General features: G+C 37.3%; 2 protein-coding genes across 2 annotated transcripts in view; both read right to left on the reverse strand.

Moving 5' to 3' along the window:
* LOC134819244 (espin-like) overlaps positions 1 to 2,810 on the reverse strand; it is a 42,278-nt gene extending 39,468 nt beyond the window's left edge. Inside the window, exons 1-2 of the mRNA XM_063829068.1 lie at positions 2,672 to 2,810; positions 275 to 380 (exon numbers count right to left, since the gene is read on the reverse strand). Coding sequence (XP_063685138.1) covers positions 275 to 380; positions 2,672 to 2,780 — 215 coding nt within the window. The 5' untranslated portion in view covers positions 2,781 to 2,810. The remainder of the gene's footprint in view (positions 1 to 274; positions 381 to 2,671) is intronic.
* LOC134819637 (Golgi-specific brefeldin A-resistance guanine nucleotide exchange factor 1-like) overlaps positions 1 to 15,677 on the reverse strand; it is a 391,238-nt gene that overhangs the window by 132,622 nt on the left and 242,939 nt on the right. The gene's annotated exons all lie outside the window — the stretch shown is intronic.

Consider the following 15,677-nt stretch of genomic DNA (forward strand, 5'->3'; position numbering starts at 1 on the left):
ATTAGCGTCAAATTTAAGATGTCTAAAAAGCACCCAAAGACTTGAGGAGCGCATTAGCAAGGGGTTCTTCGGCGCCAAAAAGTATGAAAAGAATTTAGAAAAAAGGGCGGGTGGCATTTGTAATCAGAGGGTTTCTAAGTGCAGCTAAACGTATGTCTGTTTTAAGGTTTGGCAAGTGGGCACTAATTTATAATATACTAAGTAGACATTCGGGATCTTTCATGGAATACAAGAACTCTGAATGATTCAAATAAGTAATGTAACCGAAACTTACTTGAGCCGCAGAAAGTTAAATCCTCGGTGAGCTTTGGTTAATTTTTTGACCCTCTTTTTGTCGCCTTCCCTTGCCAACTGATGAATGGGAGCTAGTCCTAAGTCATCTGAAATATTTTGTTATTAGAAATACAAATTATTCCCATGAAGCCAGACTTTATAGTCAGACATCGCATTTGAAGGAGGGATTTTTCTTGCAAGGGGCTATGCAATTAAATTGCTTATGTCTTAAAACAATTATCGAAAACAATTAGGTATTCAAAACAATTACTCAAAACACCCTTGGCTCCATTATAATTAGTTGAGTGCGATACGCGGCCGGTTACACTTATCCAGGCTCAACTTGTTGGAACAAAACATGAAGTATGTAATATAATAATAATAATAATAAGTAGGAATTTATACATCGCTTTATAGCCATAAAGAACTCAAAACCCAAAGATTCAGTTCAAACCATCTAAAGCGACTCATGAGTAACATGTACGTACATAAGAACTTATTCAATAAGAAGCCCTATTTTTCATCTAATGGACAGTTTCCGACTGTAATTACGATCTCAGATTATTTATTACACATAATCATTAGGTGATCTATCCTCTCATAGCCTCATTGGAAAACTAAAATCTACATTATCATGAAGATCGTTTAATATTTCCGATTAGGAAAACAAATTAAAAAACTGAGGTAGTGAGGTTGTGAAATTAAATTCATCTATCACCAGAGGGTTTGGCGGAGAGAAGAGGATATTGACCGTTTTATACGTTAAATTGCCCAAAGAGTTTTTCAGTTCCCCAATCCCAAAATATCAAATTTCGGTCTTCTTTCAGACTTCAGACTTCAGAGGTCTAAGTTTGCTACACTTGTAACAGGTTTTCTTTAGATACAAGTTGTCGATGGTAATGAGGTGATGATTTGTTTGAACACTGTTAAGTGTGGGAGCTCGTCCCTTAGAAACCAGATATGGCAAAAAGGATGAAATCTAATCAATTGACAATCATACTCTCAATTTATCCCTGTTTGAAATGATATTCCGGGTGGGGGATTTCAATACATTATACTCGCTACGCTCTGTAAGATAAATACAATAACATTTTAGCACCTTCCATTGTGCTCAGTCCTTGTGCTCAAAATAGTAACCCATTACTCAGCTCAGAATAGCAACCCAATCAAGACTCTAGAATAGAGAGCCAGTAAAAATGTGGTGTCACCTCCAACTAAAAGATATTTCCTCCTTACAAGCAGGAGACAGTATAATTACGATAGAAAGTATTCGCGTCTGCTGTGGGACGATTCTAAGTCGAAGGTTGAGATGGGCACATACCGATAAGAATCCATAGAAATATTTATAACAGCGTCCAATTTTCAGTGACCTCAACCGCCAACATAAAATTGTCCCACTACAGTGACTCACAGTACAAATAGATGTCAGTTCTTTTGTCACATCGTCTAAAAACTATAAAGCTTTGTTGCATCCTAATTTGGACTAATTCAAACGACAAGTTTTAGCCAAATTGCAGGTCATTATAAGGTTGATCCGAGAATCTTAAAACAAGCTACAAATTCTACCTCAAAACACACCCACCGGAAATTTAAGCAAATGTAAAAGATATTAAATGCTAGTTTACTCATAACAATTAAACGATGTTATGCTAATTACAAGGCAGTAAATTTAGGAGAAGATGGCTGTACCACCTACAACATTATGCCAGGATATTAATTATGCAGACTCCACGTACTCTACTTTAATTGTAGACAGGTACCATTTTAAAACAACAGCAGACCTTGCCCTCAATACTACTGACTCAGCAGATTGGTGGCGACACCAATCAAATATTATCATACGAAACTTTGAGAACGGTTGAGAATGAATTTGAGCAATATTGCAAGAATAAATGAGCATCTTTTCAGAACAATCAATCTATTTTAGGTCGCACTCATGAGATGTATCACATTTTCAGCCCGCTCACAGTGGCTGGATTCAACATTTATAATGAATCAATGATCGCCACAAACTGACTAATCATGCATATATCCAACATTATATTCTTAAATGCAAAGGTACTATGTAACACAATCTAAACATTATTTTACAATAAATAATTTGAGACCATAAATATGATGCTGCCAGTTAAATTGGAACGTCGACCATTCCCTTTTCCAAATAGAGCAATAATTGTCTTTCTTTGTAGCAACACTTTGATTACCAGAAATATTTAAAAATGCTACTAATAAATTATATTCTCATCCGGAAATTACGTAATATAATACAGAACAAAAGAATGAGTTCATGTAAAATCCAGATTGGAATATTATTTATGAGTCGCATAGTTGAAATGTTTTCTTGGGTAAATTTCTATTGATCCCGTTTGAAAGGGGTTTTGAAAAGAATAAGACTTACCTAAGCTACCTACAAAGGCATGGTTAACATGACCTATTGAAAAGTCTTCTTTTTTCTCTGGATCATTGAGTATAGAGTATCTCTTTCGTTTTCTTTGTAAGAACAGCATATAATGATTTTCTTATCAGTCAGCTACAAAAGGTGTGATGATCAGATATAAGATGAGATAAAAAGCAATCTCAAGAAACAATAGGTCATTATGATATGAACACCCTGCAGGATTTCTAAGAACATTGACATTTAACATGTTGATAAACATTCAACATATTGATAAACTGAATGTAATATCTGAGAAAAAATTAGTGAAACAATTTTTTAGTGTTCAACGAACAAAATTCCATGAAGTGTCGGTTTGATTTTATTGTATTGCATCTCAATTTTTAAAAGTATATAATTATACTTAATTCGGCCGAATTAAGTATTCGTCCCTAGAAGGGTGTTCTGCTAACAGTTTTCGACTAACTTGAATGTCTTGCACAGCATATTGAAGCTTCTTAAATTATTTTTTATTCTTATTTATTGTATTGCTGTGTAAATTTGATTCTAATTCTAATTCTAATTCTAATTCTAATTCTAATTCTAATTCTAATTCTAATTCTAATTCTAATTATATAATGATAAAGTTAATTTTCTAGTTTAGTTAGTTTCATCTGGCCACACAGTATACAACTTATATTTCGGAACCATTTGTCCATTAGTTGTATGTCAAAATAATGTCATTGTAATTTAACATGGCTGAAATGTAACGCTCGATTAATATGTAATAATTAATTGAATTTTCAAATTCAAAATATCAGAGGTATGTCTCTACCCCAAGACTATAACAGGTGTCCAAGCTCTGTTTGATGTATTTGCTAGAGGAGTTTGGACTCCATTTTACATAAGGATTACACACCCCAATTACTTATCAAGACTCTTCAAGAAGTGTATGAAGACAACGAGAAGAAGAAGGATGAGTACTTGGAGAAAGTGTTGAATGTGGGGGTCACCTTCACCCTCGCTGTATCCTCACATCTGGAGGCATGTCTAAAGAGTGCAAGCGGTTTGTCAACAGACTAGTGGACCTCATACTTTATAGCCAGGAAAAAGAGAGACATTACAATGTGGTAAGGCATGTGAGGATTAGAATAAGATTCGCAATGTTAAGAATGACGCTCATTGCTCTACGAGGTTACAGAGGCAAGAAAAAAAGACAACAAATATGAGACCCCTCTATCAGAAGTCTATTACAACCTCATCCCTGCCCCTATGATGGAGTAGATGTGTATATAGTTGATTGTTGATATTTCATATAATATTGGTAGCAATGAATAATTTCCGTTACCTGTGTATTCTGCTCTGCCAATTGCATCACTTGATTTAATTGAATGCATATGTATATACACTTTGCTATTTAAAAAATATCAGATGATATATTATATATCACTCTCCTCACGTCCAACAATGGTTCTCTTGGCGCTAATATAATATAAATATATAATTTAAAATTTAAAAATATCAGATTTTCATCCTATTCAGTGTTTCAGTATTTAAAAGCTGAAGATGACACGGGGATATATAATAATACACGGGGATAATACTAGGATTGGCTTGATGAACCTTAATATTAATAACCATACAAACGGAAACTTAAACCACCTAACTTTAAGTTATTACTATCATGATCGACTCTCAGATCGATTTTGGGCGTTTTTATATATATATATATATAACTCTAAAACTCTGGTCACAAGAGCAACTGCCTAAACGTGCAGAAGTGAAAACAAATACATAAAATACTAGCAATCCTTTAAATTCGCAATAAATAAGTTCGTTCAATGTCATTATATAATTCTTAAAACCGCATATATATGTGACCGGTAAATAATTTAATTGGTCTATAGACTAGGGTAAAGCACATAATTTTGTCATTTTTGGTAATTTTCCGACTGCCTGATATAAACCATGGGTTTTAACCTCGTCTGAAATTCCGATTTAGATGAAACCTCCACCATGTTATAGTAGACAGTCTAGGCAAGTTCTAACACAAAAATGATCGAAATTGCTGGGGTTGAAGATGTTCAAAAAAATTATTTTGAAAAAATGACAAAATTAGGTGACTTTACTTAATTTTGTCACCCCGAACCTAATGTTGTCACTTGAAGATTGTGCAAAAAGTAACCGTTTCTCGGTATTTTAGACTACCTGGGTCCTGGATGCATCATTCGAGCGCTTTTTTACCAACATTGACCTCAAAAATCCCAAAGATATGATGTTTTCATAGTTTTGTAGCTTGATGAAAAGATGACACTTTTTGGGTATCTAATCTTAGAAAATAGCCCCCAAATGCCCCTGAAACCACTGGCATCTTGAAAACTTTCTATGAAGCATGAATCAATATTGGTTACTGATTCACGAAACTATATTTACCAATAGCTCTTTAAAACCCAGAATTACAGTATATTTCTCGGCGAAAATATGCTATTATAAGTGTTTAAATGCTATTATAAGTGCCTTATACATATCCTATGGGCAAAAAAACTTCAGAATAGTTGTATAAGGCCATTTTCAACACAATCTGTGATTTACAAGAAATTTGAGAAAGGTCGATTTTTTTGACAAAATTAGGTACTTTTGGCAAAATCGAACCTAATTTTGTCACCCTCTGTAACTCTAACAATAATTGCGCTAGAGACTTGAAAATTTGTACGTATACTTCTGCTGTAGAAGATATTTGAAATATGCAATGGCATGAATCTAGCTCAATTACTTTTGAAATAGCAATAAATCAAAATTTTGAAAATTCCTTAAGAAAACTTTAAGGATCTTATTTATTTTTCGGGTTAACAGTTTCGCCTTCATTTTTGACACAGATGCAAAAGAGCTAGAAACTTAAACTTTGTAGGAGCAGTTTCAGCAAAGTCTAAGCTTTCTTTTTATACACAAACCTTTTCTTTCAAGCTGAAATTCCGAGCCGAGGCAGTTTTTCAGAGCAAAATGACAAAATTAGGTACCCTGACAAAATTACGTGCCTTACCCTACTGTATAAAATTCTCAATATAAACTTTTTAACAATAATAAATTACTTAAAAACACACAACAACCTTTGGTGTGTAAGAATGATTAAACAGCCTCATTTTGACACAAAATATCTTTATAATATTATAGTATATGCTATAATATTAGAACTGTTAAGTTGAGTTCAGGTAACAGAATTTAACTGTAATAGAACCTCTGCTGTGTTATCCACTGTTGAGATGTAGCCATATTTTCGTCCGGTCTAACATTGACCCCGGCTCATGAAATATATGCTTCGTCCGGTCTAACATTGAACCCGGCTCACTAATCATAGGGATGGTGTAGTTATGGTAGTTGGAATATAATCAACTGTTTAAAGTTTTATCTCTATTCGAAGGAATTCTTCTGCATCCTTTGTTATTTCCAGTGCTAGATCAAAGAACTCACGAAGTCTGCTCCATGATATCAACATTGAGTTCCCACCATAGCCTTGGTTTTTGATGTTGTGGAAAGGGTGTCTTTCAAGAAGCTCACTCATTTTGTTCCTTTTATCTGCTTGTACATCAGGACAGTCGGTAAGCAGGTGAAGTGAATTTTGAGCCCCTCGCCTACAATCACACAGTGGAGAATCAAATTTACTGCTTTTGAAGCGGTGTAGAAATTCATTCATTATGTTGTTCGGATAGAAAAAGCTTAGAAACAAGGTTTCAAGTTGCCTTGATGTTTTGGGCGGAAACTTGAGCTTTGTGGCGCTCACTGTAGGTGCCTCTGTATACCCTTCCAGCTGGTACTGGCTGTTTATGGACGATTGCCAAAGCTGTTCACTGTAATGTTTCATCACTGATTTACTGTAGCTGCATCCTTTTATTGATAGACTGGTGATTTTTTCTAGATCATGGTTATTTATGATTTTTAGATCCTCATGAGTGAAGTGTTCAGGAAGTATCGAAGATTTCCACAATAGAAACTGAAATACATCTTTTACCTTTCCAGTTAGTGCGCTGTAACTGCCTGATTTCATTTGGTCATCAATAAGGTGTTTCAGTGGATCCTCTTTATTCGGGAATATATTCAGTTTAAGGATGTGCTTCACTGAGTTCACTTTGTTTGATATGTTGAGTGGCAACACACCAAGTATCATTTCAGCTGTAGTTAGTCTTACATTGAACACTGCACCCAAAGCTGCTTTTATAGTCCTATACCAAGCGCTTTCAATTACTTTGATACTTCTATTATTGATCCAGACAGTTCCAGCATAGTGGATCCGTGAATATATGAGAACTTCAATTAGCCTTACAATGACATGTTGTCTGAATCCCCAGTTGCGGTTTGTATACTTGCATATTGTAGCCCACCGGCCAAGTATCTTTCTGTTAATATCCTTTGCGTGCTCGATGTAGGTGAGCTTTCTATCCATTATCAAGCCTAGTACTTTGGTCTTTTCGACGAACTTGATCTCGTTGCTACCAAGACGAAATGACAATGGAAGAAGCGTTTCATCGTTTTCTGCAGTTCCAAATCCAATTAGTTCAGTTTTTCCGGGATCACAGTTTATTATCATTCTCCATGTTATACTCCATTTATAGATAGCATAACATGTCATCTGTAGATTGAGAAGACACTGGTGTGTTGTTTCACCTCTGACCCTTAATGTTCCATCATCCGCAAACTTGAAAACCCCTATATCTGGGTTGAGGGTGAGATCCTGTGCAAGGTCATGCAAAAAGAATTTGAATAGAATTGGAGACAATGCTGAACCTTGTGGTAGTCCAAATTCTCTACATGCTCTAATGAAGCCAGTATAGTTGTTGAATACAAGACGAACTTTTCTGTTGAAGAGAAAGCTGTTTATAAGTCTCCACATACTTCCGGATACTCCAAAGTCGGACAACTTTTTCATGAGACCTTTTTTCCAAACACTATCAAAAGCTTTTTCAAAATCTATAAAGAGACAGATGACCGTGTATTTCTTCTGAAGGTGACTACGAACATCATTATCCAGTCTGTTTAGATAACGAACAGTGTTGCGCTTTTTTGTGAACCCTTCTTGATACTCATCGCTTAGGCCCTTCTTTCTAAGGTGCTCTTCTAATCTATTAGCAATTATTTGTTCAAACACCTTACCAATATAGGATGTTATAGAGATCGGTCGATATGATCCTGCCTTGCTGTAGTCAGTTTTGCCTTCCTTCTTGAGAAATATTACATCAGCAATATCCCAAACCCAGTGGCCAGTCTTCAAACATGAATTCAACAATGCAAGAATACATTCACAGGCAGTTCCTCCCAATTTTTTAAACATTACGGGATGGAATTCAAAGTTATCAAAGCTTTTTCCTGCTGCTTGATAATTTTTGAAGAAGTGTTGAAGTTCAGCTTTAGTAATCTCCCCATTTAGCATATCCTCTTCATCATTGGTTGTGTAGGTAGAGTCTTGGGGCTCACTTTCATTAGATTCAAGACATTCCTTATAGATTCTGTTGACATCTTCATAGAACTTTGCATCAAAATCTGTTCCTTTTTCCAGCAAATGTTTACCTGCAAAGAAGCTATCAAATAGTATTTCTTCAATGTCTTTAGAATCTGTGATAAGATCACCACTTGCTTCCTTGAAGGGCTCTACCTTGTTGTCACGTTTTTTAGAAAACATCCGATTGAATTCTTTCCAAAACTTTGTACATTGGGAGGCATTGAGATTGTTAGTCTTCGTTAAAATGAACTTTTGACACTCTTTTTTCCTAGTTTCATCAAACAAACCTTTGGCATGATCTAGGGCAGCTTTGTTCGACAAGGTGTTACGTTTCATATATAATCTCTTTGCGTCTCTAAGTGCTTTAGACATTTGAGTAAGTCTATCTGTCCAGTAAGGTTTGCTATGTGGGGTGGATTTCTTGTGTGTTGCAAACTTAGATGTTGCTGCATGGATTGTTGAGTTGATGGTGTCCCATTGAGATGTAGCATCACTGTCAAAGAAGTCTGCTTTCTTTGCTATTAGATCATCCTCAATATAATCTGACCATTTTGCCCAGTCGATTGAGCTTAAGTCAATTTTCATCTTAGGGGGTGCTGGTGAGTTTTCAACACATGCTGTTTTTATTGATGATAAAATAGGCACATGCCCACGTATTGGAGCACCTGAGAATAGTTCTGCATCGATATCTGTTTTCATATCAGTAAATAGATGCTCAGTTGCTGTGGATGTAATCATAAAGTCTATCAAACTATTTCCATTGTCAGATAGGAATGTTGGTTCTGCACTACTAATAATGGTATAGTCTTGAAACTTCAGTTCAGTTGCAATCTGCTTACCGTAAGAGTTTTCAGTATTATCACCCCACATCTGGTGTCTTGCATTGTAGTCTCCAAAAGCTATAACTCCCTTAGCGTTCAGTTGGGTAGACAACTTCTTTGCACTTTCAAGCATAGCCAGTAAGTCCTTCACAGCATCTTTATAGTTGAGCTTTAGATAAACTGAGCCCACAATGAATCTGAATGCCTTCCCGGTAACAATGCTCCAAGCTGAGTCAATGTTTTTAGATTGTTTTGATATTTCAACTAATGGTGTTATGCAAAGTTTTCGTGTGTTGACATATATCATTGCACCTCTGTTAGCTGATGAATTGCAATCTGTTACATAATTCATGTACTTGAGATCTAGGTTGCGTTCATCAGAAGTGTACGATTCCTGGACAGCTAATATATCTATACTACTGTCATAACAATACTTGTCTAGTGCAAAGCGACTCCTGTCAGACATCCCACAGATGTTTATAGAACATAAATTATAACCAAATTTAGTAGATAGTGTGGATCCATTGTGTTGAAGTGTAGCATTAGAATCCATATTGTGATCTTTGTTTGATTTCATCCAGTTTCTGCTTCATCACTTCACAGGATTTGTCCCCAGTAATATGCCCATCCTTTTTGCAGTGAACACATTTCTTTGACGAGCTTTCACATACATTAGTTTCATGTCCTTTATCACCACACTTTCCACATTGGCTAGTTTCACTGCGGCAGCGTCTTGCTATGTGTCCAAATACTTGGCATCTATTGCATTTTATTACTCTTGGAACCGGTTTAAACTCCTCAACTATGAATCTTTGTTCAATGATCTTAATTCTATTTGACATAACCTCCAAGAGATGATTTCTGGAGTTGAATGTCATCTTAATGGTTCCGCCAAAGTTTCCATTTCTTTTGAAGAAGTCTACATCGGATACTTCATATTTATCCATGATCGATTTCTTGATATCTTCCTCTGATGCATCAAGATAAACATGTTTTACTATCCCACTTGTGTGCAAAGAATCAGGTGACACGACCCCTTCATTACCACCAAACAGATCTCTTTTCCAATTATCTGACACCGTTTTAGTTTCCCCTGGATTATCAAGTTCAATCTTGAAGGAACCCCCAGCAGTTACCCTGCAGTTCCTGATAATAACACCTGGGTATTCTTTATTGAATGCCTTTCTTATACCTTTACTGTCTCTGATGTCAACAGACATAGGTTTACGTACCAACAAAGTTCTCGTTTTTAACCACTTATAATGTTTTAATTATTAAATATCCTAGTTTATAAATTTGTAATCAGAACGAATTAATAATTAATATTTGGTAATTTATTTATTCGATAGTTTGGTCTGATATTGGTATTGATTATATTGATATTGATTAAATTGATATTGATTATATTGATATTGTTATTATTGAATGAAGCTAACTCCAGGCATAAATGATACTACTTCTATTAACAAAGGGACTTGGAGTATAAACGACCAAGTTTGCATAAATGTCTATCCAACCAAGAATTCAGGAGGCAAGGGTACCGGGTGGGGGCGTGAACTTTACGGTCTGCGCTCTCCGATCCTGTATCACCTTGGATTCTTTTCGATTCGACGTATTTTTGTTAAAAGTATATATATACCTCCTGGTCACTCTCTTGCTACTCCAAGTCCCTTAAGATATCTAATCTAAAGTTCGAGCTAGTTATATTCATAAAATATATCTTTGCCTGCTTTAATTGATACTAAATGAAATTGTTGTTTTCTTGAATTTTTGTTTTCTTAACTGCTAAAACTACTACTAAAACCACTTAACTACTATTTCAAACCACTACTAACTACTGAGATACGATTGAATGATGTCAAGCTGAGATGTCAAGGCTAAAACGAGAAGAAGAAGACAAGCTCCGTGATTTGAGCCTCACTCACTTTAGTGGACATGATTTATCAATTTGGAGATCATCTGAAAGAAAAATATGTGACAGATGAGAGTTTTCATTAAAACTAGGATGCCAGTTTTAACGTATACCAATTTTTGTTATAGTTCGTGTCAGCAGGTAAGGGGACTTGTTTGCTTTAAATTTTTCAGACCTGATATCGGTAATAATATGCAATATGGGTAGTTGGTTTTTAGGTAATTGTTAATAGATCTTAAGGCTGAGCGTGTGTTTGAGACGAATTTAGCTTTCATTTTAGACTTCACGTCTCCCGAAATAAAACTTGTTGACATACGTTGCATGCCACTTTTCGCGCGAAGGCAATTGGTTTTTTAGTCCTCCTTAGCTTTACATTAGTTTATTATATATTATAGTCTTCTATATATTTGTTAACGGGTGATACTGATCGTAAAATATTTGTTCCATACTCGGCGCGCGTCCTGATAGGTTAGAAACCTACAATATATTTGTAAATAAGTTCCCCTTGCCATGTGCATTGCACTTTCGCGCCACTGAATGACCGGCTGAGCGAAGCCCAGTAACCTGGTTAACACGCAGGAGTAATTACTTAGCTAGTCTTGCTAATTTATTTGTAGCGCGATGCGTTACTGTGCCGCGCCGCGCACTTAATAAGGCTTCTCACAGCTAGATCGGCGAGATGCGCTACTGTGCCGCGCCGAGCTGCCATGAATTGAAATCGTCAATTAATAATTTATTTGCTCTAACCAGAGTGCAGTATGGTGGCCGAGGAGGGTCATTTTGAAAAATAAAATAAAAAACCATACTCACGTGGCCGAGGAGGGTCATTCGGCCGAGGAGGGTCATTTTTAAAAATAAAATAAAAAACCATTATCACGTGGCCGAGGAGGGTCATTCGGCCGAGGAGGGTCATTTTTTAAAAATGGCCCTGCTCGGCCATGGCCGAGCAGGGCCAAACAATATGACGAAAAATGGCCCTCCTCGGCTATGGCCGAGCAGGGCCAAACAATATGACGCAAAAATGGCCCTCCTCGGCCATGGCCGAGGAGGGTCATTTTTAAAAATAAAATAAAAACCATACTCACGTGGCCGAGGAGGGTCATTCGGCCGAGGAGGGTCATTTTTTAAGAATGGCCCTGCTCGGCCGTGGCCGAGCAGGGCCAAACAATATGACGAAGAAATAGCCCTCCTCGGCCATGGCCGAGCAGAGCCAAAACAATATGACAGAAATGGCCGCGTCTGTGCCGCTAGCCATGGGATGAGCGTCGTTCGCGTTAATTGACGCTGTCAATTCATGGCAGCTCGGCGCGGCACAGTAGCGCATCTCGCCGATCTAGCTGTGAGAAGCCTTATTAAGGCTGTGAGAAGCCTTATTAAGTGCGCGGCGCGGCACAGTAACGCATCGCGCTACAACGTTCGCGTTGACGATCTGTTCCGTTGGACCTATGCAGCCCCCGGTCTACTCAGCCGAATACTCGAGATATCGTGTGTTAGGGTTAATGGTTAAATGAGGAGCTGTACATGTGACATGATTAATACAGCAAAGCTTCGGACGAAGAAAATGTGGTATAACACCTCAACCGTCGCCGGCGTTAGATTAATGATCCTTCGGTTTCCTGTAAGTGCTCAGTGCATGCTGGTTACATGCCGTAACTATATAGCCATGCAGTTGTTCGAAGTAAAACGTAAGGGTGGTCATTTCACTTGATGGCCCTGCTGCAGCGCAGCAGGGTGGAATTATTTGCATTGCGTATACTTGTTATCTTACAATTACATGTCACATTTCTTAATTACTAGAGCCTAAATTTAGATAATTTAAAGGATATTTCTGTTTTTGGCGCAGTACAGGCCGTGAACACTGCGATCCGATTATATAATGGAGAGATTCCAAAAAACCGCGCGTTCGTTATTTGTGATTGATTGCGTGCGTGAGCCTCCGTGAACATTAGTTGTTAGTACCGCTCAGCCTCAAGCATAAATAGAAGTACTAAGCAGTACGCAGTTAATTCTGCGTACAAATTTGTAGCACAAGTTTCATTCAACTTAACTACCCAAATATGTGACATGTAATTGTATTATATTTTATATATTAAGGGGGAGGGTCTTCATTAAAATTCTCTCGAAATCGACTTTATAAATGTTATTAATACTAATAGAGGGGAGTGTTGTAGCGCGATGCACTACTGGGCCGCGCCGCACATGAAATAATTCTTGTCGCAACCACAGATCGTAAAATATTTGTTTAAATAAAACCCTCGACGAGTACATTGCTCTAACCAGAGCCCTCTCGCTTGCAGTAGCGCGCGACCGCCGTAGGCGGCAAAAGATATATATATATATTCTACTTGTGAAACAAGCGCGTCACGCAGTACGCGTATACACATGGCTATGTAAAACGAGTACAGTACAACTCGGCGCGCGTCGCGTTGCGCGTCGTCGCGCGGCAGGTTAAAAACTTTTAGGCTACAACAATTGATGAACCAAATAAACGCAGTTGATACTCGCAACTCGTAAACAGTAAAATATTTGCAAAAAATTATTTTAAAATATTTTTCAAGTATCACCCGTTTACACGTAGCCGTGTGTATACGCTTACTGCGTGACGCGCTTGTATACACATGGCTACGGCGGTCGCGCGCTACTGTGTACTGCAAGCGAGAGGGCTCTGGTTGCTCTATCCAGAGCCCTTGCGCTTGCAGTAGCGCGCGCCCGCCTCACGGCGGTAAAAAGGGCTCTAGCCATGAACACACCCAACGATTTTGGCACCACTGTACAGTGGTGCCAAAATTACCCGCGCTTTTGTCCTCATATCCGACGCCGCGCGTGTCGTTTTAGTCATTTCACCATTTGTTAGCCGCTTTGAATAATTTGTGTTCGACGAATTTCTCGTTGGATAAGATTTGAGATTAATATTATCAAATTTTCAGAATGCTCAGTTAGTTGTATAGTACTGTATTGTTTCCTTACACTGCCGAACGCCCACGATTCTCGAAACTCACACTTTTTATTCGTGTTAAATTCTTTTGTGTTAAGTTATAGATACCATACTCCAAAAGATTTTAAACTGAGCTACCACCTTTGTCCTTGGTCATTGCATCTCATATTTTTAGGGTTGCCAAGATATGATTGTTTTCAATAGCATTTTGTACTGCTTACTTTACGTTTCATTGACTGTGACCACGTAGTCTAATTAAATAACTACTTCGTCATCACTTCAATAAATTATATCAGTTTCAGCTACAATATGTCCATAATTATCCACCTACACAATGACCATGTTCTTCCTGCTGGCACTTATTTTGGTCCGAACATCCTGTGGTAGAATGCAACTCCTGCTAGCTACATGCCAGGACTCTCAAAGTATATACGAAATCATAAAATAATATAAATATCAACGCAACAGACCTCTGCAGTCTTGAAGCTGTCACTACCTGTCTCAGAGCAAACCCACTTCCATTGTAGTAGTTCAGTGGGCAGACAAGGGACTTCCGAGCAATGTCATCTCCTGGAATTAGTGCTTCTATTAATTTATATCCTGGAAGTAGGTTATTTCCTGATGTTAAATCCTTGAAGGTTACCCAAAGGGAGCTTCCTTTTCTAATCTTTTTGACTGTTTGTTCCACAAATTTTATGATGTGGTTGATTTTGCTGTTGATAATTTCCTCCATTGTGAGAAGAGGTTTACCAAATATCCTCATTCTGATAGTCATCAGCAATATAGGGAATTGCTAGGGGTTACGTAGGGCATAAATAAGCATAAATAAGTTACACGCCTTTCTGTGTGACTTCAATCTCAAATCTTATCTCAGGTGTATCTCGATTCATGGTTATCGTACGCTAACCATGAACCATAATCATTTTTTGCAATCTGTCTTGCAATCTGTCTTAAAATAGCCCCTCAGCTCTATTCGTTTTAGGTTTCCTATGTTTGCCAGTACCGTAAACTGTATTAGATATTCTTAAATTAGTAATTTAGTCTGTTACGTTTTGTAACAGAAACATTTACATTGTATTAAATTGTATTTTTAACTACATTAAATGTACTTTTTCAGGAACTAGTCAAAGTGAGCCCTGTAGCGACGAACCTGTTTCTTCGGATAGCGAAGTGTAATGTCGAGTACTTCATCTGAGAATGGTTTCCCGTTTTATAAAGAAAATATTACCTTTGAAGCGGTCTCGAACTTCCTACTCTCCCTCCTCTCGTCAGCTAGACAGTGTCCTATTATTTCTCTTGTGTTAATTTTGTGATAAATTCTTTCATGAGACCATCTGAGTTTTTGTCTTTCTTAGTAGTAGACGCCACCGAGAATGAAGACTATTTAGTAGCGGGGTAATGAATTTTTGTCTCATAGTCATATAAATATAAGTAACATAGTAGTAGATATTTGTTTATTGATATAATTTGATCGTGAATTTTGATTGTTTGTATTATTATACCACAATCCTTTTATTTTATTCGTTTAATAGTGAAAACCACAAAATTAAAATGAACATGAGGCATTTATCATAGCCTCCGATTAAAGTATTCGATCATCACACCACGTACGTCACCTGAGCTATAGGGCCTGTCGTGATATTTGAATCGCTTATGTAGACTTCATAATTATGCGGCCTCTATATCTATGTATGTATGTATATCGTCATCTCGCACACCTCTTTACGAATCTTCTGAATTTGGCATGTACAAATTTGTAGCCTTCCAGACATTGATAGCGTAAACGAGGTGTCGTACGTCACCTCAAGATCGGGTGACAAGGGGCTGACCATACCCGAACCTAATTAATTGGGTCTGAGGTCACGTGACTA

The sequence above is a fragment of the Bolinopsis microptera genome, chromosome 8 (genome assembly GCF_026151205.1).
Source record: "Bolinopsis microptera isolate Bmic1 chromosome 8, MBARI_Bmic_1.0, whole genome shotgun sequence".
NCBI lineage: Eukaryota > Metazoa > Ctenophora > Tentaculata > Lobata > Bolinopsidae > Bolinopsis > Bolinopsis microptera.